The following is a 25,617-nucleotide window of genomic DNA, read 5'->3' as shown; positions in this document are numbered from 1 at the left end:
TTAAATGCATCTCCAGGACCCTGCATTGCGCTCTCCTCACGACTGATGCTTTTGGTATCGTAGTTAGGAGTGGCTGATTTCCTATGTTTACCATGTGTATCTTTACCAGTGAGCTTGTCCATTCATAATTTTCTTTTTTCTAGCTGTGGCCTTTTCTTTTCCACCTAGAGAAGTTCCTTTGGCATTTGTTGTAAAGCTGGTCTGGTGGTGCTGAGTTCTCTTAGCTTTTGCTTATCTGTAAAGCTTTTGATTTTTCTGTCAAATGCATGAAAGCCTTGCTAGGTATTCAGTTTCTTCCCTTTCTTCACTTTAAAGCTATCATGTCACTCCCTCCTGGCCAATGTTTCTGCTGAGAAATCAGCTGATAACCCTATGGGAATTACATTGTATGTTATTTTTTGCTTTCCCTTTTTTAACTTTTAATATTTTTCTTTGTCTTTAATTTTTGTCAATTTGATTTGTATGTATATCTTCATGTTCCCCTCAATTTATTCTGCCTGTGACTCTGTGCTTCCTGACAGTTAGTTCTTCATTTTAAGTCAGCTTGAAATAGCTATAGTGATGACCACCAGGACCAAACGCTCCAGCTCATTCACATGGTGGAAAAATAACAACTGTCATGGAGGTTTTTATGTACATAAGGATCTTGGGAACGACAGTGACCTATACTTCTCATTCCTTACAGGACCTGATAACTTCACAGTGACTAGATTGGAATGCTGGTAAATTGTTCTATAAGGACAGAAAATGGATACAGGGTGTTTATGATACTGTCCTAATGACATCCTATGCTCATGTACATGCACAGAAACATCTAAAAGGATGGATGATAAATGGTGTAATGAGACAGGCAGTGGCTTTTACTTTATCCTTTACATTTCTAGGATTATCTGAAAAATTACATGAGCATATTTTTAATAATCAGATGGGAAAATAAAGATAGTAAAAGATGAGAAAGAAAATCATTAAAAAGTATATCCTGAGTACCTCAAAGGTATGTAGTAGCTTGAAATCACATAACTGGTAAGAATGTGTTTTTGAAGTTGTGTAGAATCATAAAATACAATGTAGTCCATTTTTCAAAGTCCTCAGTCTCCCCTCCTCAGAATTAATAGGAACATCTTTAGGTATGTTTAGTTTTAGAATTTCATGTTATAGAGATTTTTATATTATATAATGTCTGTGATACTCTTACTGAAAATTATGCATAATGGTCAAATTCTAACAACTTTTGCAATAAGCTTTCATTGAGTGAGTGCTCAGTCATGTCAGACTCTTTGTGACCCCATGGACTGTAACCAGCAAGGCTCCTCTGTCCATGGGATTTCCCAGTAAGAATACTGGAGTGGGTTACCATTTCCTACTCCAGGGGATCTTCCCAATCCAGGGATTGAACCTGAGTCTCATGAATTGGTGGGCAGATTCTTTTACTACTGCTCCAGGTGGAAGCTTTCATAACATTTCCTTAAAAAGAGATAAAGTTCACATTATATGCCATTTTAAACTTATTGGCTTATAAATAATTTACTATAAAATGTCAGTTTCAAAGAAGATTTATGGGAAATTATAAAGTGAATACAGAGTTCTTTACAATAAAACCCAGGATAAAATTAACTGTGTGGGTTGAATATTTATCAAAAGGTATGGATGAATTATATTTTGGAGATCCGATGGGTTCAAGGGCACTTTGAAAGCTGTGTAGTTAAATGACTACAGGCATGACATATTTAGTGAAACCCTGTCTGTAAATCTAGCACCAATGATTGTTTCTTCTTGCTGAAATACAGAAATAATTTATCTGAAATCCATGAGTGCTATGAAGAGTTTGATTTCTTCATAAAGATTCTTTTATAAGTTGGGCCAGTCTCTGAAAGGCCTAAAATAGAACAGAGAGAAGAATTAAGAAAATTAGATGCCATTTAGGAAAAGTCTGTCATAACTTAAAAAATTCAAACAAAGAGATCAGACCATGTAAGGTCAGGCTTAAACCTCAGGTCTATCTGAGTCAGACGCCATCATGTCCACTAATATAGGAAGATGGAAGCATATCAGAGTCCCAGGAATTTTTTAAAATTCTTATTCCTTCAAGATCATCTTTTTCTGTCACAACACAAATTGGTTTTTGCGTATACTCCCTCACTTGCATATGCCTTCTGTATAGTTTCAATTGTCCAACTCTATTCACATACAACTTACGAAAAGCATATTTAATGATGTGAGAAAGCAAGTAAATCAAGAACACACCCAGAGGCACCCCATCTCCAAGGATAAGTATACACTCTTCTCACAGTTACTGGATCTCAGCGTATGGCTCTTCTGTGAGTTCCCGACACATCAGTCAGTGCCTAGGAACTTGCTTTCTGTTATCTTGGTTGAAGATGGACTTTGTGATTAATCAATTAATTAACTCTAATCATTAATATTATTTTATTTGGCCTTTGCTGAATTTTTCCTTCAGAGATAGAGAGAGATGACTTAATGAATTTATACTTTTGGCTCATGTTAATTCCATGAAGGAGTGAAAGAGTTTCTCTTTGTAACATGTTGATAATCTGCAAACAATGTTGAGTAAGTCTGAAAACTTCATGAAGACAATAAAAATTCAACTGCAACTTGCTCTCATCATTTTTCTAAAGAAGTCTGGCAATTTCTTTGAATGGTAACTTATGACTTTCCAATTATTCTAGCTTTTCAGAAAACAAGGAAGACAACAAATAATGTTGTAACTCACAATATGAACACAAAAAATAAATTGATATCTAGTGTTTCTCTAAAGAGAATATGGTACTCACCAAGTCCATCTGTTCTGGAGAAGCTGAAGAGAAGGATGCTCTGAAGTACGGGCAAGGAGCTGAACTGTCAGTGTAGAAACCACATCCCGGAAGCATGAATATCTGAGAGAGTTTATGGAAAATGGGTGATACTCCATTAAAGGGACAATAAAAACAGAGGAAAATCTAACCTGAGTAGGGGAAGACTTTTTAAGTTTAAAAGCAATTGAAGAAATCACAAGAGAAAAATCAATTTATATAAAAATTCTGCATGTCTTACAATAAACAAAACTAAAAGCATAGAAACTGGGAAAGTGTATAAATATTTAATGTAACCAGAAAAGTGAAATAAATCCAAACCGCTTTTTAAGGTATCAAATTTGGAGGTGACCTTTAAGCTGGGACTTGAGAGATAAGTAGGTGTTGGTCAAGCAAAAGTAAGGGAAGAGTCCTTCAAGGAGAAGATATAGAGTATGGAGGCCCCGAGTGGAAAGAAAACTGATCACTCAAAGAGGTGGTAACACTTCATACATAGAGTGATGGAATAAAAATGTCAAGTAATGTGTCCAAATGGTGGGACAGCTGCTCTACTTGGTGACCTCTGTGGCTGACAGCTCGCTGCCCTAGAGCACATGTCCGCTGCTTCCTGGCCATGAAAACACTGTTGCCAGCCTCTTTCTAGATGCCTGTGGCTGAGTGCTAGAATCCCAGCCAGGAGAGGGGACATCTTGGTGCTCCTTCTCAGCCTGGCCCCGAACACCTCCTGTGTGACCCACCATGCCCTCTGCAGTGTGCAGTCATCATGGATCTGTGTGCTGAAAAATGCAGAGCAAGAAGGTGGCATGAACCCAGGTCTCAGACTCATGGCAGGAGCAGAGGAGCCTGCAGACCATGTCTTTGAAAATTGTTCCCGAGTCAGAAACAAAATCCTTGAGATGATTGTCTAGTACAATCATGACATTCAAAGTTTTAAGTAACTGCTTGTTGTTACATGGTGTGAGCGTGGGACCTCTGTGCTGAAGTTAGATGAGGTGGGAATGAAATGATCTGGGGCAGTCTGGGGAGAAGGTTTCAAGGCAGAAGATGAGTTTTGTGTCTTGATTAACGTGCTAACTCGCTTCAGTTGTGTCTGACTCTGTGTGAGACTATGGACAGTAGCCCACCAGGCTCCTCTGTCCATGGGATTCTCCAGGCAAGAATACTGGAGTGGATCGTCATGCCCCCTCCAAGGGATCTTCCCGACCCAGGGATCACACCCATGTCTCCTGCAGGTTCTTTACCACTAGTGCCTCCTGGGAAGCATCTAGAATGAAAACCATAATTTCTTTCAATATTGTGGGACTCTTTTGGAATGTGCCAGAAGCAAATTTCTGTAGAGAAGGAGGAAGTGGTAGTAATTTCCTTCCAATATGGTCAAAATCTAGATTAAGAGAGTGGTAATAAAGTTGATGATTATTTAGAAAAGTTAAAGGTACATGCAACAGGGAATAGGGAATAAATGAAGGGGACTGAAAAAACTATGATAAAACATGAAGTCTGTATCCTTAGCTCCTAGCTCAGGGATACACACAAATAGCCATTCATCAAATGTTCCAGATGATTATGGCATTGATAAGAAAGCAAACAAAATGTTATAAAATTGACTTATTATACTAAAATGCACTTCTTTGAGTCAGGTAAGTATTTATTAAGCATTTACTATGTGCTGTCATTAGAATTAAAAAATTCATAAAGCACGAGTCCTGTGCTCAAGTACAACAGTTAGAGAAGGTGAGTGACTTTCCCAGGGGAGTGGATTTGGCCTCAGGTCCAGTCAGCCAGTTCCCAGCTCTGACCTCTAGACTGCCTCATCTCTTATGCTCTAGCATGGGAGTTGGCCAATATCAACAGTCTGTTCTTTTGTACTCATTGCTTCAAGAAAAAAGGTATTCTAGAAACAGATCTGGGTGTTTAGAAAAGAGTGACAAAAACCATAAAGGAATTAATTAATAGAGAAAGGATAATTTATTTGGTAAATTGGAAAGCCAGACAAAAATGTTTAGATTTCCCAGTGTAATCAATGTCTCTGAATGAGAGGGGATGTATATCTAAGTATACTTATGATTTAAGTATAAAAGGAGAGAAAAACTCAGAAGAAATCCTTGCAGGATAATTTTAAGTAAAAAAGCAGGATGTAAACTTTTCTGTGTAATTTTAATCATTTAAAACAATTGCATAGCCATATTAAAAACTTGATTAAAAAATGCACATCACCCACAAGTGCATGAGAAGATGCTCAACATCACTAATCATCAGAGAAATGCAAAGTAAAACCACAATGAGATATCATCTCACACTTCTCAGAATGGCTATAAACAAAAAGAACACAAGTAACTAGTGTTGGCAAGGATGTGGAGAAAAGGGAACACTCATGTACTATTGGTGGAAAAGTAAATTGGTGCAGCCACTATGGAAAACAATATTGAGGTTCCTCAAAAAATTAAAAATAGAGCTACCAAATGATCCAGCAATTCCAATCCAATCATATATCTGGAAAAATAGAAAACTCTAATCTGAAAAGATACATGTACCCCAATATTATTTACAATACACAAGATAAAAGAACAACTTAAGTGTTCATCAAACATGAATGAATAAAGAAGATGTGCTACACATATACATCGGAACTCAGCCAGAAGAGAACGAAGTCCTGCCATTTGTGACAACATGAATGGACTTGGAGGGTATTATGCCTAGTGAAATAATTCAGAAGAAGAGAAACACCATGTTATCACTTAAATGCAGATAACAGAAAGAAACAGACCCATACCTATAGAGAACAAACTCGTGGTTACCATTGGGAAGACAGAAGCAGGGAGGGGCAACACAGAAGCAGAGGAATACGATGTACAAACCACTGTGCATAAAGTAAATAAGATACAGGGATGTATTATACAGCGTAGGGAATATGGCCGAGATTTTATAACTTTAAATGAAGTCTAACCTTCAAAAATTTTGAATCAGTATGGTGTACACCTAAAACTAATGTAATATTGTAAATCAACTATACTTTAGAAAATAATTTCATAGCCAAAATACTAGGTATATACAAACTCTTCAAGCAAATATATCACAAATGGTAATAAAATCTGGGTGGTAAAACTATGCGCTATTTAAAATTTTTTCATTATGCTTTAATGAAGTATGATGCTACAGTGAATATGCTTTACTTTCTTTTTATTTTATTTTATTTTTGCTTTACTTTCATAGTCAGGAAAAAAAATGTACTTTAAATATTATAATGGCCAATACTTAGCATTTACGATGTTCCAAGCATTAGTTTAAGTGTTTTTTCCGTGTTGATGCCTGTCATCATCATAGCAACTCTAAGAGGGAAAGAGTCCTATTACCTGCATTTTCCAGATGAGACTTGGTGAGGGCACCTCACCCAGCACCACATATCAGGGCAGGGCTGGAGCTGGGGTTCACTCCTAAGGACTGAGGCTCCAGAGACTGTGCTCTTAGCCACTAGGCTAACCAGTAGCTGAGCTGAATGACTGTATTTCCCCTAGTTTAGACCAGAAGACTAGTTCTGTAACCCCAAATCTATCATGATCTCAGGACTTCTCCTAATGCAGAGGCTCTGGGTTCGATCTCTGCTTGGGGAACTAGACTGCACATGCCACAGTGATGTTTTTATGCTGAAACTAAGTAAATAAGTAAATATTAAAAAAACAGCCCCCCCCCCCAATCTATTATGATCTTAATAATAAGATATTGTAACTGATACACAAAATCATCCTTCAGTTGGTGGGCAGTGATAAACATCTCTTGCTGTTTTTGTTAAGATATCACCTTACAGAAAAAGTATAGCTTCCCCCCCACCCCCTGTTTTACCTCTTTCTTAAAGGCTTTTTCTTCAATCAGTTTTCTTACATCATGAATGCCCTTAATTTTAACCCACAGAAACATTCCTGCAGTAGGAACATGCCATTCTGCCAAACCTACAAAGAGAAGAAGAGAAGAAATATTTCCTAAGGCCATTGTTGATGATGTCAACTATATTGCTTAAATGATGTATTGCAGTAACTGTAAACTAGTATTTCCAAAAAAGTTCCCTTGGAGATAGCATTTTTTAAAAAAAACATAGTTTTATGAGTCCTGAAGAATGAGTGTTACAGTTTTATTTCAAAAAGCAAGGGGAACATTTGAAAGGGAGAGAGGAGACTCATGTATATTTAAGATTTTAGTGGGTCTCAGGGCCATTCAGGAACTCCAATGTCATGCTCGCCTCCCTTCCTTAGAGCTGCCCCTAAGACACTCTTTCAATTTTAGGAGAGTCTTCTAGTATTTCAATAAATCCTATCATTTATATAGCTGTTCAGAAGTCCAATAAAGTTCTTTTTTTTTTAAATCAGAATGTACTAATAATTAAGAAGTATGGGCTTCCCAGGTAGCTCAGTGATAAAGAATCCATCTGCCAATGCAGGAGATGCAAATTCGATTTCTTGGTTTGGGAAGATCCCCTGGAGAAGGAAATAGCAACCCATGCCAGTATTCTGGTCCGGGAAATCGTATGTCCAAAGAGTTCAACCAAAGAGTTGAACATGACTTAGCAACTCAGCATGCATGCACAATTAAGAGGTACTTAAAATTCAGGAATTCCAGGTATATTTGTAGGTTTTGTTTCCTTGAATATAAGCATAGAGAAACCAAGAAGGAACAAGAGTTACTTTGATTTTAGTCATTACTCTTTAGGGGAAAAAAAAAAAAAAACATGGATGAGGATTAAAACCTTTTTTTCAGCACAACAGAAGTGATGCAATAGTGCTCTTATCAAAAAGATAAGACTTCATAGGGGGCAGATATGATGGAAACAAGGAGTTGATACTTTGTATATACTATTATTCTTGCCAAAGGCGTTTTCAGTGGGATAATTAAAGGCATGCAATTCATTTTACTTTCTTTGTCAATAGACAATTAAATCTAAACTATTCTGAAATCAGATTAGTGATAAAAAATATTAGATAAATGAAGTTAATAATTACCAGGCAAATCATCTGTAATGAGAAATCCACCTTAGACTGCATTTAGCTTGTACTATAGTACTATTTTGTCTTTACGGAGTCAGGTTAGAAAAGGAATATATTGCTTATGTCACAATTCCTCTTCTATTTGGAGCAAAATTTTGAAAATCTTTCAATACAGATGTTGGCTTTAAGTAGGTTATTGATGGTTGATTGTTAGCTTAATTGATCTTTTTTTCTGAAAACCATAGATCCTTTCCTGAAGCCAGGTATAGACTTCATATATAGAAATATGTAGAGTTGTGTCAGGGTTTGTGCTGTTGTTCAGTCGCTCAGCTGTGTCCAACGCTTTGTGACCCCATAGACTGCAGCAAGCAGGGCTTTCTGTCCTTCACTATCTTTTGGAATTTGCTCAGACTCGTGTCCATTGACTAGATGATGCCATCCAACCATCTCATCCTCTGTCATCCCCTTTTCCTCCTGCCTTCAATCTTTTCCAGCATCAGGGCCTTTTCCACTGAGTCAGTTCTTTGCATCAGGTGGCCAAAGTATTGGGCTTCAGCTTCAGCATCAGTCCTTCCAATGAATATTCAGGACTGATTTCCTTTAGGATAGACTGGTTGGATCTCCTTGCAGTCCAAGGGACTCTCAAGAGTCTTCTCCAACACCACAGTTCAAAAGCATCAATTCTTCAGCGCTCAGATTGCTTTATGGTCCATCACATCCATACATGACTACTGGAAAAACCATTCAGTTCAGTCGATCAGTTGTGTTCGACTCTGTGCGACCCCATGAATCGCAGCATGCCAGGCCTCCCTGTCCATCACCAACTTCTGGAGTTTACCCAAACTCATGTCCATCGAGTCGGTGATGCCATCCAGCCATCTCATCCTCTGTCATCCCCTTCTCCTCCTGCTCCCAATCCCTCCCAACATCAGGGTCTTTTCCAGTGAGTCAACTCTTTGTGTGAGGTGGCCAAAGTATTGGAGTTTCAGCTTCAGCATCAGTCCTTCCAATGAATATTCAGGACTGACTGATCTCCTTTAGGATGGACTAGTTGGATCTCCTTGCAATCCAAGGGACTCTCAAGAGTCTTCTCCGACACCACAGTTCAAAAGCATCAATTCTTCGGCGCTCAGCTTTCTTCACAGTCCAACTCTCACATCCATACATAACCACTGAAAAAACCATAGCCTTGACTAGACGGACCTTTGTTGGCAAAGTAATGTCTCTGCTTTTGAATATGCTATCTAGGTTGGTCATAACTTTCCTTCCAAGGAGTAAGCGTCTTTTAATTTCATGGCTGCAATCACCATCTGCTGTGATTTTGAAGCCCCAAAAAATAAAGTCTGACACTGTATCCACTGTTTCCCCATCCATTTGCCATGAAGTGATGGGACCAGATGCCATGATCTTCATTTTCTGAATGTTGAGCTTTAAGCCAACTTTTTCACTCTCCTCTTTCACTTTCATCAAGAGGCTTTTGAGTTCCTCTTCACTTTCTGCCATAGGGGTAGTGTCATCTGCATATCTGAGCTTATTGATATTTCTCCCGGCAATCTTGATTCCAGCTTGTGCTTCTTCCAGCCCAGTGTTTCTCATGATGTACTCTGTATAGAAGCTAAATGAGCAGGGTGACAATATACAGCCTTGACGTACTCCTTTTCCTATTTGGAACCAGTCTGTTGTTCCATGTCCAGTTCTAACTGTTGCTTCCTGACCTGCATATAGGTTTCTCAAGAAGCAGGTCAGGTGGTCTGGTATTCCCATCTCTTTCAGAATTTTCCACAGTTTATTGTGATCCACAGTCAAAGGCTTTAGCATAGTCAATAAAGCAGAAATAGATGTTTTTCTGGAACTCTCTTGCTTTTTGATGATCCAGCGGATGTTGGTAATCTGATCTCTGGATCCTCTGCCTTTCTAAAACCAGCTTGAACATATGGAAGTTCTTGGTTCATGTACTGTTGAAGCCTAGCTTGAAGGATTTTGAGCATTACCTTGTTATCAATGTGAAATGAGCAAAATTGTGTGGTAGTTTGAACATCCTGTGGCATTGCCTTTCTTTGGAATTGGAATGAAAACTGGCCTTTTTCAGTCCTGTGGCCACTGCCGAGTCTTCCACCTTTGTAGCATATTGAGTGCAGCACTTTAACAGCATCATCTTTTAGGATTTGAAATAGCTTGGGTGGAATTCCACCACCAGCACTAGCTTTGTTCATAGTGATTCTTCTTAAGGTCCACCTGACTTCACACTGCAGGATGTCTGGCTCTAGGTTAGTGACCACACCATAGTGGTTATCCAGGTCATTAAGACCTTTTTTGTAAAGTTCTTCTGTGTATTCATACCACCTCTTCTCAATTCTTCTGCTTCTGTTAGGTTCTTACCATTTCTGTCCTTTATTGTGCCCATCTTTGCATGAAATGTTCCTTTGGTATCTCTAAGTTTCTTGACGAGATCTCTAGTCTTTGCCATTCTATTGTTTTCCTTTATTTCTTTGTGCTAATATTACTAAGATTATTTATAGAGTAATATTTTCTTGTCAAGAATACTCCTGGACCCTGTTTCCTTCCCCGGGATTATTAACAATACTCTGTGGTATCCCTCACTCATATAAGGACTGCTGCTCATCCCAGGACAGGATGTGCGTTCCACTCACCATTTAACCACTTGTCTGCTGCTGCCATTAATGCATCCCTCTGCTTCCTGTAGAAATCAATAACCCTAGAGGAAGAAAACAATGAAAAATATGTGTTTGCTATACTGATTGCAGAAACCAAAAGGCTCTGAGGGTCCAGTCTGTAAGAATCTATTTTATTGATGAAGATGTTGAATTCTTGATGAGGGAATAGACCATATTTCTTTGATCTGTCCAGTGGTAAACTTTCTAATTTGTAGTGTTTCCATTATTTTGGAATAAATAGAAAATGAAAATTAATAGGGTGAAGTCCATTTCTATGTAAAGTATGAAACCTCAAATACATTACCTGTCTACGTGACCCAGGAAGCCCTCTTCTCCCCATTGGTATAGAAGCTGTGATACCAGGAGCTAAAAAGCATGAGACAGTAACAAGGTTCACACTCTAAATGTGTTTTTGCCAAAAATGAAAGCAAATCACTCTTGACTATGTGCAAACCATCCTAAAAAAGATGCACCAAGCTGCAACAAGCTTTTTCGAGTCAAGCTTTTTATAACAATGCTGATTAACAACAGTGACAACAATAACATTAAAAATAACAAATGTTCATCAGGTTCTCACTGTGTGTCAGAAACTGCTGTACCATGTGAATATACTAATATTTCAGATTAGTTGGTCTTTGTAATACCCTTATTAGGCAGGTCATTGTCTCCACTCTACTGAGGCAGAGACTGAAGCATGAGGTGAGCTTTCCTGAGGTCACAGCTCATCACAGAGCCTGGACTCAAGTAAGACTGTCCAGTCCCAGATCTACTCAGTAAATGCTGCCCTGGATGGCCTAAGTATAAAACACATACAGTTGATGCATAAAGTTATACAATATCTCCAGAGATTTTTTTAATCCAGAATAGATGTTCTAAATGTTGTAAATGGATAGTGAAATTTGGTTGATAACAGATACAGAAAATATGGAAAAAGTCCCCAAGGTGATAAAACATGCAGGCATCTGCACTTTGTGGAACATATAATATCAAACAAATGTCCATTTTACATAAACTACCCTTTTGGGTTTCATAGCTAGCAGTTCTGTCCTTAAGGTTTGATTTTCAAGGTTGCCTTAGGGATGGGTCCAATCATTTCTCAAAGCTTGTGAAGAAATGTATGCAATCTCCAAAAATAATTTCACTGTCTTTTAATTAAAATGCATCCCAGCTGGTCTCTGTAGGGAGCTTAGCGCGTGGGCAGTGAAGGCAGACGCCTGGCCACTAGCAGGTCCGGAACCCTTGCTCTCAGACTCCAGAACAACGGAGCGAGCTGTGTGTTACTTCACCAAACCCCTTCCATCCTGTTGAGTCTAACACTGTTTTTATTGGGTTCCTGGGCTAGATGCCAGGACACAAGATGAATGAGATCTCTGACTCTCAAGGGGCTTGGTCTACACTTGAAACAGCATCAGGTCCATTCAAATCTCTTTTGCCTTTTGGAGCAAATACGTGCTGTCTAGCTAGTCCATGTGGAGCTAGAGATGGAGTCGGTGATCTCTCTCGTAGTGACACCTTACTCTGTCTATTTGCCAAGATCTATTTCTTTTATGATCTGATTCAAAAAGTTGATATTTCATAAACCGTCATTACCTGAGCAAAAGTGCTGGGGTGCATTGTTGAAACTTGTATGTGTAAAACAATTCTCTCAATCAAGGGCTTTGGACCAGTTATAAACCCTATTCTCAACCTGCTCAAAACGAAAAGGCACATTACCAATCATGCATTATCAATTAACACCACGTTACTGATTTCATGACTTAACACCTTCTAGTAAAACTTCTTATTTAAACTTAACTGTACACTTAAAATAGAATGAATATCTGACAAGGTATTTTTAAAGTCTTCTGTACATGACCCAAACTTGACCAGTTCTCTTACAGGTATAGCTTAAAGGTCTAGGATCTTTGACCAGTGGGGATGGATCAGGAGAAAATCTGTTAGTAATAGTAATAATCGAACAGATGTGTTAAGGTGAGTGTGTACAAGCATCTTAAGTGAGAAGAACTGTCTGCACTAAAGATGCTGAGGGGCAGCCCTGTCACCTTTATCTGCAGCCTGAAGGCAGAACCAGGGCCTTACCCTGAGGACAGGACTTTGGAAAAAGAGTCAGCTCGGATGACGCGCCCATCCTCATCCATGGAGAGAAATGTCGGTGCCCAGGGCTTGAAATGGAAGATAAATACGATATTTATATCTGTTAGATCTGTATCCCTACTTTGTGCAGAGTGGGGAAACTTCACCTAGGACCTCCTTGTCCCAAGGCTTGAGATCCAGGATGAACAGTTTCCCAGGAAGGATTCCAGGAAAACTAGTTTGGAAAAGACCACAATGAAGAGGGTCATCAGCATGCAGGGCTGTTTAGAAAGGGAATGCTGACCCTTAGAACAACCAGAAACCCTGAAAAAGTATAAATGAAGATGAGCCATGTAGTCAGCGTGCAATGCTGAAACTTCCATGTTTATTTCAAAGTAAATGCCCACAGGGAAGGGGGCCATGGTCGTGTTTAGGGTGGGTGGCAGGCAGACATGATAGGCAAATAGATAAAAAGCCAAGAATTGTGTTTCTTTTCAGTAGATTTGTAGTGGGGACTGAATCCGTGTGTCTGTTCTCTGCAGTCCTGAGAGCAATTCTAGTGTTAGATTTTGAGGAACCGGGCGCTGGAGTCTGGGCCATTACTGCTGTCTCCTAGGGGAGAGTGCTCGGGGACAGCGGTGCACGTGGACACTGGGGAAGGATCTCCTGCTGCTGCTGCTAAGTCGCTTCAGTCGTGTCCGACTCTGTGCGACCCCATAGACGGCAGCCCGCCAGGCTCCCCGGTCCCTGGGATTCTCCAGGCAAGAACACTGGAGTGGGTGGCCATTTCCTTCTCCAATGCATGAAAGTCATGTTGATGTGTGGTAGAACCAATACAATATTGTAAAGTAAAAAAAAAAAAAGTGCAGAGCAGACTATATAATATGCAATGTTTTGTGGAAAAAAGAAAAGGAAATAAAAATACATATTCATGTTTGCTACTAGATGCATAAAGAAACTCCAAAAGAATTAAAAGAAATTAATAAAAATGATTACCTGTTGGAGTAGTGATGGGAACTGGAGTGAGTGAGTGCGACATTTTTCCCTGTATATTTTTATATATGATTTGCTTCTTGTACCATATGAATGTACTGTCATTAAAACTGAATAAAATACAAAATATAAATGAAAAAAAAACAGGAAAGTGAAGTCGCTCAGTCGTGTCTGACTCTTCGCAACCCCATGGACCTTCAGCCCACCAGGCTCCTCCGTCCATGGGACTTTCCACCTGGAGTGGGTGCCATCGCCTTCGGTCCTTTATTGTGCAGGTGCGTCCCGTCCCTACGCGACAGGGATGGCAGGCAGGGAGCATGATGCTAGGAGCGCCCTCCTCTGCTCACAGCACATCACTGATGAGCACAGCCCTCCGCCTTCTCTCAGAACACAGCTCCCAAGTCCTCCAGCCCATCAGCCTCCCCTGAGAGACTGAGGTTGACACCCCAGGAGACACCCACTCCACATCCCTGGTACCATGTCTATGGAACTACGATCAGGATGTGGAGTCAAGACGACCCTCACCTTGACTCACATGTTCCTTCATGTGCCTGACACAGAGAGCCAGCCACTATTCTAAAAGTAGGGAAATTCTGGAATAAGCAGTTAACACCACAGAAGAAAATATTCAGCAGCCAGGCTAATATTCAATCAGGTGCATTAACAACACCTCATCTTCTAACTGTGGGCTGAGTTGACACCATCGCTTACCTTGTTGAACTGCATAAAATAGTAAGGATCATCTTCTATGATGAGGAAGTCATATTTTCTTGCGAGCTAAAACACATTAAATAAAGTAAGAGTAAAGTTAAATTAAGAGCTGTGTAAGATGAAAATCACTTGAAATCATTCATAGTTCTTTGTACTCATTCAATCACTCATTCATTCATCCCAGCAGCTGCTGAGTGCCCACTGTCCTAGGAGGAGGAACCAGCCCTAAACGTTCTGTCCTCACAGAACTTTCATTCTGGTGGTAAAGACAGAACCTGAGCTCCTAGATAGTGACCAGAGAAGGATTAGGTGGGAGGTTCTGAGGGCCCGGCAGATGGTTGAGGAGGCTGATGTTTGAGAGAGCGAGACAGGGAAGCTGCAGGAGAGCCCAGGCTGACCGGAAGGATCAGTTGTGCAGATGCTGGGGGAGATGTTTAGACGGAGAGCAGGGAGCAATGGCCCTGGAGGCAGAAAATACTTGGCATGTTTTAGGGACAGAAGTTTCTAGAAGGCATGGCTGTTTAAGGGACAGAGGGAAGGATGTGAGAGCCCCCAGTTTGGGAGCAGAGGCCCAGGTCTCATCAGTGTGTGGAAGTGAAGGACTTTTATCTTTATTTTCCATGTGTGGTTGGGAAGCGGCTGGAGGAGGGGCTGTCGGTCCACACTTGAATAGGAAGGGTTTCAGTGACTGGTGGTGGGGCCGGCACTGGGGGACGAGGCGTGTGTGTGGGGAGGAGCTTCACGAATGAGTCCCAGGGTCAGGGCAGGAGGGTGGCTGAGGAGATGGTGGGTTTGGGTAAGTGGTTGTTGGGGGCCATGGGATGGACTGGAGGTGGGAGATGAGGGGCAGACAAAAAAAGGGAGTAAGAGGTGAATGTAACATCACACCAAGAAAAGCATCTCTTTCAATGAAAATATCAATTAAAGGGAAAGGAATATATCATAGTCAACCAGATTGTAGTAATTTCTTGTGTTTAAATTTGTGGCGACCCTGGCATAGATGGCTTCTTTTTATTAAAAATCATCTTCCTTGAGAGGAAGAGGCTAACCAGAGAAGGAATTTGGGAGCACTCTTCTAAAGAGTCAGAAGGAATCAAGCACACAAGTACGTAACACCTTTGAAAATACCTCATAGATTTCCCTTTTGCGCTCAGCTGTTAATGAGTTCCCAGAGGGGTTGTTGCCATTTGGGACAGTGTAAAGAAATTTGGGGCTGTTTTTCTTGGGGTTCTTTGAATCTTCTGGTTTCCATTTGGAAAGTATTTCTCTGAGGGAGTCTGGAATAATCCCGTGGTCATCACTGGAAACATGAATCATGTTGCAGCCCAGGGGTTGCAGCTGTCAAGCACAGAGAGAAAAGCAAGTCTGAGATTGAGACATGACTATAAAATATCAGTGCCAAGGGTTCTTACACTAAGGAGAATGTTACCATTTACACCCTTAAACGCAAACCTGCCCTCAGCTCTATGCCCACGCTGCATCATCTTCACAATTATGATTAGAACTGGTTCATAAAATAGGTGTTTATTAGGGAGTGATTTTGAGAAAGGAAATCAATCTTAGAAAGCACCTGTGATGCTAATACATAAAAATTTATAAGCAGAGGTGATACTCAAAATATTGGACAAGTGGTGTAGCATGGGAGCAACAGACACAGAGCAGGGTGGAATGGGGTCCTGGAGACTCCCCGCCATGCCAGCATTAGCTCTGCACTGTGGGGGTTCAGGGTGGTCGCAGGAGATGGGTCAGGGGGGTCCAGGGTGGTGCTGGGGCACCAAGGAGCATCCAGGCCTTGGCTCCTCAAGAAGTGTGCAAGTATTTCTATATTGTACTGATTGCAGAGGCTGTAGTTGATAATAATGGCCTTATTCATGAACACAGTTTTATAGAAGTCTTGCACACGGATCTTCAGCCTATTCCCTCAGAGCCTGGCACAGATCTCTGTTTGGGCATGTGACAGTGTGGTGCATCCAGCTATTTACATAGATGCAAGTTTTATATGTACATTTGAGGAAAGTGATTAATAATTAGCCTCCAATCATGAAGAAAAGGGAATTATTTTTAGTTTTTAAAGTTGTGGTAAAATGTGTATTCCTAAAAATTGTGCCATTCTAAAGTGTGTGATTCAGTGGCAATAACTGTGTTCGCGACATGTGCGTCTCGTGACACTATCAAGTCCAGAATCATTTCATCACTCCACACAGAAACCCTGGACCCAGTAAGCAACCACTCCCCGTTTCCCCTTCCCCAGTCCTTGGTCACCTCCAATCAACTTCTGGTCTCTATGAATTTGCTTGTTTTATATATTTTGTATAAGCAGAATCATACAATATTTGTTCGTGTCTGGTTGCTTTCTCTGAGCGCCTGCAGTGATGGGCCTGCCTTATTCCTCAGAGAGTGGGTAAAACTGAGGGTTAGAAAGTTGTTACATGGAGTTGAAATTGCTTCCCTGTAGTTTCCACACTTTGGTTCCAGTTCTGTCAACCTAAGGACACACACAGACAAATCTAACTCCTCTGTGACATGGCTAACTTTTATGTAGTTGAGGACAATCCTCATGTCTCCTCTTTCTGCAGGAAAGAGCATGGTTCCTAAAAGCATTCAACGTATGGTCTCATTTCCAGTTCTTTGTGACTGTGGTGCTTCTCTGACTGTGTTCACATCAACCCCAGAGTACTGTGCCCCAGACAGTGCTGAGTTCTGAGCAGGGCCCAGCAGAGCAGGTGATCTGCCTCCTTATTCTGGGTCTAGAGTCTTCTAATAAACACTAGATATGAAAGTCCTGATCATACTGATAGGTTTATTTATATTACATTGACATATGATTTGTCTTAGACATGTGGTAATATAGACAGTAATGAAAAATGTCTTTGTAAATTAAGAGGCATTTCAAGTGAAATATTAAGAACACTGGACAGGATTTTGCACAACTGAATTTTAGCACCTCCACACTTAGATTTTGTAAAACGTAATGTATATATCAGAAGTTATGGTTAGCATATTTTGCTTCTATTAAAACTTCTCCTCTTCACAAAGATGCTATTGTATTTTTCAGTGGGCAGATAATTCTAAAGGTGCAGTGCTTTCTCCTTATTTACTATAAAAAAGACTTGCCTTTTGTAAGAATGTGTACTCACAGCATGAATTGTTCCTGAATAAATAGGTTCATTTACAAGGATATTATCTCCAGGATTAACGATCATTTCAAATACCTAATAAGAGAGGCAAAGGTTAGCTTGGAGAGTATGATTTCCAATCATAGAACCCCCCACAACTTTATTTTGAGCTCACTAGGGTTCCAGAGTAGGAGTTGGCAAGTTTCCCATAAACGCCAGATGGGGCGCGTTCTGTGGGCCCTGGCATCTGTGTTGCCACCACTCAGCTCCGCCTCTGTGGTGACAGCACAGCCACAGACAGCATGTAGGCTGAGTTCCACTAAAGCTCTACTTGCAGGATCAGACATGGGATGATTCTATTTGGCTCTCAAGCCATAGTTTGGCAACCTCTCTTCTACACTGAAAAATAACAGAACTGATTTGGATCCTAAACACATTTACGCCTTCTTTGAAAAAAGTTTGTCTCTGTTATAAGCCAGGCCTGTGTAATGTATGGAGAGAAAGTGAAGATTGTATGGGATGGTTTTACCCTCATGAAGGTGCTAGAGCACTGAGCTAGACACTACTCAGATAAATATGCATGTAAAATCAGTGATAAGCACTGCTGTGTAGATGCCAGTGTTCTAGTGCTCATTGTAGGAGGGCTTGGGCACTCGGCAGACTTGGGGTACTCAGGGAAGGCTTCTTTGAGGAAGTGAAGAGTTGGGGAAGAGGTGACGATAGGTACACATCTGAGAAACTGAAAGAATCCTGTGGCTTGCAGGTGGAGTGTGAAGAGGAGAGTGGAGGGAGGTCAGAAGGAAGTGGGCAGAGAGCATCCCATGGAGGCCTTTGGACAAGTGAGCCAGGGAGAGTTTTAAGTAGGGGACGGGACCCAGGAGTCATGAGATCAGACAGGCATTTGAGAAGGTCATTCTGGCTTCAAGATCAAAGTATCAGAGAGGAGTGAGAATACAGGTGGAGTCTGGGAAGATTTTAGGCTCATTTGGGAGGTTTTTGCTGCAGTCCCAGGGAAAGGCAAGGGTGGTCTGGGTGGGGTGGTGGTGGTGGAGCTGAAGAGAGCTGAGGGGCATTGAGGAAACCAGTAGCAAGGGACACAAGTGTGGGCTGAGGGGAAGCAGAGAAGGAGGGGTAAGGAGGGGCCTCTAGATTTCTGGCTGTACAGCAAGGAGGTGATGGGAGGGGTGTCATTCACTGGAAAACACCCCCGATGTTGTCTGTTCTGAGGGAGAAGCAGCTGAGTGTGTTTTGGTGTGAGGTGCCCCTGAGACAGCCTGGGGTGAGGTCACTGGGGGCGGTGGACACGTGGATGTGGAGGGCGCCTGGCGATGGAGGCGTGGGCAGGGGCACCTGGCGTGATGCCCAGGGGAGGTGTGTGCGGGAAGGGAAGAGGTCCGAGGCCCAGTCTTGCGGGGCTCCTGTGGACCATGGACACTGCAGGGTGGGCAGGGCAAGGACGGGGGAGTTTCCAGAGAGGACGGTTTCAGCAAGGGCTCAGGAGATGTGGAGGTCAAGGGAGACCAGGCCTGCAAATCAGAGCAGATCTTGAGGACCCTGTGATGCCTCAGGACATCAGCAGAGCCAGACAGAGATTTTCCCTGCCTGAATCAGAGGGGTCCGTTCCAACGAATCTTACACAAGGCACAGAACCATCCTTGCCTACCCTGTGATGTTTCATCAGCCCCAGGTCAAGCCTCTCCTCGGTGTCATTGAACAACCTAGAGCTCTTGACAAGCATCACGGCCAGTATCCATTGAGACAGAAGATCTGACTTTTCTTCCCCAATTTGGCCTAGGATATTCCATTTACTATTCCTCATGAGCTTTAGGCATTTTATGACAAACACAGGCCTCCTCTGACAAGTTAGTTGATTTACATTTTACATGACCTCCTGCTACTGCTGCTGCTAAGTCGCTTCAGTTGTGTCCGACTCTGTGCGACCCCAGAGACGGCAGCCCACCAGGCTCCCCCGTCCCTGGGATTCTCCAGGCAAGAACACTGGAGTGGGTTGCCATTTCCTTCTCCAATGAATGAAAGTGAAAAGTGAAAGGGAAGTTGCTCAGTCGTGTCCAACTCTTAGTGACCCCATGGACTGCAGCCTACCAGGCTCCTCCATCCATGGGATTTTCCAGGCAAGAGTACTGGAGTGGGGTGCCATTGCCTTCTCCAACAGGACCTCCTAGGACCAAGCAAATCCATGTATAATTCATGGATCAGATGAAAACTTTATGACCAACATTTCCTGTGTTGGTAAGGGGACATGACAAAGTCCAATATCCTAAATGAGGAGTGAGTACTGTTTATTATCTGAGACTTGTGCACCTAAAATAATATTTATTCTGGAGGGCAAAGTGGAAGAAATGTGAAACCATATTCCCAGGAGGCCTCTGTAACCACATGTCTGTGAGCCAGTGAGTTACTGATGTTTTTGGGCACGTGTGCTGTGTTCTTCTTCGATAGGACTAATGTTGAGATGGACAAAGAAGAAACTTTCCAGAGCATCTTTTGTAGGGGAAAAAAAAAGGCTCATGGTGTACCTTTCTAGGAAAGGTATTTCACTGAAAAGAACTTCTTTCCTACTGGTCTGGGGCATCACAAATATTTCTCTTCAAAAAAAAAGCACCTCAAACAAAACACTCTCCGACATAAATCACAGCAGGATCCTCTATGACTCACCTCCCAGAATATTGGAAATAAAAGCAAAAATAAACAAATGGGATCTAATTAAAATTAAAAGTTTCTGCACAACAAAGGAAACTATAAGCAAGGTGAAAAGACAGCCTTCAGAATGGGAGAAAATAATAGCAAATGAAGCAACTGACAAACAACTAATCTCAAAAATATACAAGCAACTCCTACAGCTCAACTCCAGAAAAATAAACGACCCAATCAAAAAATGGGCCAAAGATCTAAATAGACATTTCTCCAAAGAAGACATACAGATGGCTAACAAACACATGAAAAGATGCTCAACATCACTCATTATCAGAGAAATGCAAATCAAAACCACCATGAGGTACCATTTCATGCCAGTCAGAATGGCTGTGATCCAAAAGTCTACAAGCAATAAATGCTGGAGAGGGTGTGGAGAAAAGGGAACTCTCTTACACTGTTGGTGGGAATGCAAACTAGTACAGCCACTATGGAGAACAGTGTGGAGATTCCTTAAAAACTGGAAATAGAACTGCCTTATGATCCAGCAATCCCACTGCTGGGCATACACACCGAGGAAACCAGAATTGAAAGAGACACATGTACCCCAATGTTCATCACAGCACTGTTTATAATAGCCAGGACATGGAAGCAACCTAGATGTCTATCAGCAGATGAATGGATAAGAAAGCTGTGGTACGTATACACAATGGAGTATTACTCGGCCATTAAAAAGAATACATTTGAATCAGTCCTAATGAGGTGGATGAAACTGGAGCCTATTATACAGAGTGAAGTAAGCCAGAAAGAAAAACACCAATACAGTATACTAACGCATATATATGGAATTTAGAAAGATGGTAATGACAACCCTGTATGTGATACAGCAAAAGAGACACAGATGTATAGAACAGTCTTTTGGACTCTGTGGGAGAGGGAGAGGGTGGGATGATTTGGGAGAATGGCATTGAAACATGTATAATATCATATAAGAAACGAATTGCCAGTCCAGGTTCGATGCACGATACTGGATGCTTGGGGCTGGTGCACTGGGATGACCCAGAGGGATGGTATGGGGAGGGAGGTGGGAGGGGGTTTCAGGATGGGGAGCACATGTACACCCGTGGCAGATGCATGTTGATGTATGGCAAAACCAATACATAAAGTAAAAAATAAATAAAAAGAAAAAAAAAGAAATAAATATGAGAACTAATAAACTATATTATGTTCTAAAAAAAAAAAAAGAAATGTTAAACCATATTCCCAGGAGGCCTCTGTAACTGCATGGCTGTGAGCCAGTGAGTTACTGATATTTTTGGGCACGTGTGCTGTGTTCCTCTTCGATAGGACTAATGTTGAGATGGACAAAGAAGAAACTTTCCAGAGCATCTTTTGTACGGGGAAAAAAAGGCTCATGGTGTACCTTTCTAGGAAAGGTATTTCACTGAAAAGAACTTTTTTCCTACTGGTCTGGGGCATCACAAATATTTCTCTTCCAAAAAAAAAAAAAAACCCAACTCAAACAGCAGCTTATCCTTGTCTTTGTCCTAATTAAGTCATAAAACAGGGAGGAAGTTTTAAAGTGTTATTGCTTCAATACATTATTCTGGAATAATAATTGAATTAAAATTCATTAAAAGTAACCAGATTATAGGTTTCCTCTTATACATAAGAGGAACAAGAAAACTACTCTGGTTTAATATAAACAAGAGTCATACTTTAAGCTAGATGTGCAGATGAATACAGAATCTCCTTATCCAGGACTACTTATTCAAGAAAAAAAAAAGAAAAAGATATATGAAACTGAGAACTATATATGCAGTCTCTTTATCAGGGGAACCCCCAGTGATGGTTACCTCGGTGGACTTCCTGGAATCCAGGAGAGAGGCAGAGAGAGAGACAGACAAACAGAGAGAGACAGAGAGAGACGACGCTAACGCAGAGGAGAGGTCAGCCACAGCCCAGACGTACCCCTGGATCTGGAGAAGCACAGCCAAGAGGGAGACGGGGCACAAGAGGCAACTGGTACAGATGATGGCAGCAGCAGACACAGAAAGGGATGAGGCCTCAGCTCAGGAGGGTCAGGACACACCCTCAAGGAATTAAAAAGTCGTACAGACATAACCACGGCCTAACTCAATGTGGCCTGAATCTCTGAGCCACATGAAACTGATCCGTGCTCACTAAGCTGCAGGGAATCTTGTCCGAAGGACTCAGAGCTCTGGGCTCTCTGTTTAAGAGAAATCAGGTTGGTGCATGTCTTCAAGTTCTACTTATGATTCTAGTGAAGACCTGGTGTCTCACAAAACATGCTGCTCTGTGGTTAAGGGAGAGATGGCTGTATGGGTGCACATGTTAGATTCTTGCCATGGGTGCCCTTCCCCTCCAGTCTTACCTTACAGAGACCTTCTTGGCTGCCACATGTGACACATATGTCCATCTGTCCTTGGGTGGGTGCATAATGGATGGTGGGCGGATTATGCAATTTTACTTGTAACTGTTTTAGCCAGGATAACAGCTCTGGGATTCTAAAGCATAAATACATTTAAAAATTGACAGTAGTGAAAATCAGAATGGTAGTAGACAGCAACTAAATGGTGACTTCATACCAGGCACTTTATATATATTCAATTTAAAAATCTTTGAATGCCTTTCACTGATATTACTATCTTTACTTAAAATACAGGGCAACAATCTTACAGAGTAAGAAATTAACATAAATTAATCAGCTGGTTGTTAAATTAGTTGAGACTTGCATCTAAAGCTTTCGTATTCCAAAAGCTATAGTTTTTCTTTTCCGTTAGAGCATTCACTGTTACTGACTTTTTGTTTTCCTTTGGGAGAGTTTGTAGGATACCTGAAGTTCAGGTTCACTCAGTTCTTTGCATCATGGAAAGAAAAGCCTCTCTGTGTTAGCTGCTCAGTCATGTCCTACTCTTTCTAACACCATGAAGTGTAGCTTGCCAGGCTTCTCTGTCCATGGGATTATGCTTGCAAGAATACAGGAGTGCGTTGTCATTTTTTTCTGTAGGAGATCTTCCCAACCCCAGGATCGAACCCGCATCTCTTATATCTCCTGCGTTGGCAGGCGTGTTCTTGGCATACATTATATACAATTGTTATGTACCTAACATGAATTATTCTTCCATCACAAAGCAATGGACTAATAAAATATAATTAATAGACACTCTGTAAGTTACCCTTCATCAGTGGAAAAAGACCAGCTAAGGAAACCCTTAGAATATTTGTTCCATTTGCCTTTATGAAATTAAATACATCTGAACTGTAGGCAACACATTTCCATAGCTGCCTGGTTAGCATGGAAACATAATCATTAAAACTTTTTCTCAGGACCTAAAATGCCTGCTTCCTGTGTCATCCTCTCCTCCTTTCTCCTATCCTGGTTTATTTACCTATCTATTTTCACTTTGTATTTTTTCCAGTCTGAGCACAAATCGTACCTACTTCCAAAATCTTCTCCCTCTCCTAGTCATATAAGGTTGAGAATCAGTCATTAGGGATCTTAAGCAGTCAGAAACATTGCTGCTCTTAATTACTCTGAAAACTCTTCCCCAAACCTTCCTAAATGCTGATATCCAGTTTAAAAAGACACAAGATGCTTTATCAGCTGGCTGTAGAATATTGCTCATGAAAATGAACCAACTAAGTTAAATTATCTACTGATCAGATTGAGGGCAGGAGGAGAGGGGGCGGCAGAGCATAAGGTTGGATAGCATCACTGACTCAGTGGACATGAGTCTGAGCAAACTCTGGGAGACACTGAAGGACAGGGAAGGCTGGCGAACTACGGTCCATGGGGTCATAGAGTCGACACAAGTTAGCGGCTGAACTACTGATCAATCAGTACCCAGCACTCTGAGAATACTGCAGTGCTCTCTTCATCATCTGTTCATTAAATTGGATGGGTTTTCCGTTTTCTATGGTGATGACCGCAGTCTTGAAAGGAAACGTGTTGGGGTTTGGTGCCCCAGTTGCCAAGGAGATGACAGATTTCGGTGCCTTGCTCAATATTTCAGCTACAACAAATATGGAAGAGAAGAAGAAACACTTTCAGTGAAGACTTTCATGAACAGAGATGGTCAGTATGTTGCATTAGAGTCAATAAAACTTTACAGTGTAATAATGTCTAGTGATAGAATGCTAGTCTGAAAGAAACATAAGATGACTTTGTACGTACCTCACTAGTGGAGGAACTGAGGAATCAACATGTGCCACTGAGAAGGCGGACTGATCGCCCAGACAAAGCAGAGGCCACAGTGACAGAAAACCCTCCTCCACTCGGCCCCTCCCTGCCTGCCAGGCTCCCTGCACCCCCTTCTGTCCTGTGTACCCGCCCTCCCCGCTCTGCACGCGCCTGCAGGCTGTGCTGAACCCTGACTCCTGTGCCAGAAGAGCCCCCTGAACTCTAACCATGACCGTGACCTGGCCTCTCTCTGTTGCTGATTTACTGCCCTTGTGCCTATTTCGGCCCGATTTCTGTGCCAAGTCTGCGTAAAGCCAGGTTCACCCAGGCTGGAGCCGCTTTGAGGGCACCCCCACCCCCACTTCCAGCCCATGGGAGAGGGGCACAGCTCGGACTCACTCATGACTCGGATGGTAGAAGGCTTTCTGGCCGCGCTCGTGGCGGTAATGAACCGAGCGTAATTCATTCTCCTTCTCCGATTGGAGGTTTTTCTCAGTCCGGCCTAACCCTTGCCTGAGAAAGGCACCTCCTCTGGGTATCGGTTTCTGGCGTGCAGGGCCAGAGTCCCGGCTGCAGGCTGCGCTCGGGCCTGGTTAGGATTCGGCCGGCGGGTGGCAGGCCTGGCAAAGTCCACTCACAGGCTCACGACGCATGCCCCCTCCCTCCCTGCGTGACGCGGTCTAGAGCCAATGACCACCACTCCCAGTCGGTTTCTCGCCCCGAGACCACGCCTCCACCCCCGTAGTGGCTGCGTGCCGCGCCTCGGGTCTGGTTTCCGCCTCCAACCTGTGAGGAGTCCCGGCGTCCCGGCGGCAGCAGGTCAACCCCACCCCTGGCCGCGCCTCTAGACGGGTCCTCGCCTCCAGCCCCTTGGCCGCAGAGAACACGCCTCCATTCCGGCCCCGCCCTGATGGCCCGCCCCTCCAATCCGAGGCCCGGCCACACCCTCTAGCTTGGTCCTGCGTCTTGGGGGGCCAGGCAGTATGGGGACCTGGCACCCCGCATTAGCAGCTAGAACCGGGACCTGGAGTCTCTGAAGGAGACTGGACCTGGAGCGGCCAGGACTTCCTGGAGACTGGACCTGTAGCGGCCGGTTGGCCGGGAGCAGGATAGCCGGGGCGATAAAATGGAGATGTTGATGTGACTAGAGAGATTCAGGATTTCCTCCTCACATTTAATTAGTGTGATTCCCTTAGATACTTAATACAAACTTAAACATCTTCCCTTTGTCAGGAGGAACCTGTTTGCTGAAAGGTGTTTGGTGTTCTGGGCCAAGGAGAACATTAGCCTTTGGAGCCATATTCTTGTACAGGTCTGTGCTTCTTATAGTATTGATTACATACAGAATTTTATTTTTTAAAGTATGGAAATTATCCCCACCCACATTCCCAATCAATGGTAACAAAACTA

The 25,617-nt window shown here is 42.2% G+C and overlaps 1 protein-coding gene across 1 annotated transcript; it reads right to left on the bottom strand.

Moving 5' to 3' along the window:
* Positions 1-1,537: 1,537 nt before the first annotated feature.
* LOC104997844 (kynurenine/alpha-aminoadipate aminotransferase, mitochondrial) lies at positions 1,538-25,029 on the bottom strand. Its single transcript, XM_010852775.1, has 13 exons — positions 24,607-25,029; positions 23,872-24,040; positions 22,399-22,531; positions 17,373-17,447; positions 15,364-15,573; positions 14,236-14,301; positions 12,538-12,620; positions 12,049-12,145; positions 10,763-10,824; positions 10,435-10,499; positions 6,648-6,754; positions 2,793-2,894; positions 1,538-1,876 (listed from the first exon to the last, which is right to left on the bottom strand). The coding sequence occupies exons 1-13, from the start codon at positions 24,671-24,673 to the stop codon at positions 1,835-1,837; spliced, it is 1,278 nt and encodes a 425-aa protein (XP_010851077.1). The 5' UTR covers positions 24,674-25,029; the 3' UTR covers positions 1,538-1,834.
* Positions 25,030-25,617: the final 588 nt, after the last annotated feature.

The sequence above is a fragment of the Bison bison genome, unplaced genomic scaffold, assembly GCF_000754665.1.
Source record: "Bison bison bison isolate TAMUID 2011002044 unplaced genomic scaffold, Bison_UMD1.0 scf7180017864316, whole genome shotgun sequence".
NCBI lineage: Eukaryota > Metazoa > Chordata > Mammalia > Artiodactyla > Bovidae > Bison > Bison bison.
This window is presented reverse-complemented; position numbering and strand designations above follow the sequence as displayed.

Bases quoted from the DNA above. Each gene is read 5' to 3' on its own strand.
- LOC104997844 (XM_010852775.1), bottom strand. From the start codon at position 24,673: ATGAATTACGCTCGGTTCATTACCGCCACGAGCGCGGCCAGAAAGCCT. The intron at 14,302-15,363 runs GTATTTTCAAAG...AATGTGTTTTAG, and splicing joins GCAAAAGGGAAATCTATGAG to CTCGCAAGAAAATATGACTT. The intron at 12,621-14,235 runs GTAAGCGATGGT...TTCCATTTCAAG, and splicing joins ATTTTATGCAGTTCAACAAG to CCCTGGGCACCGACATTTCT.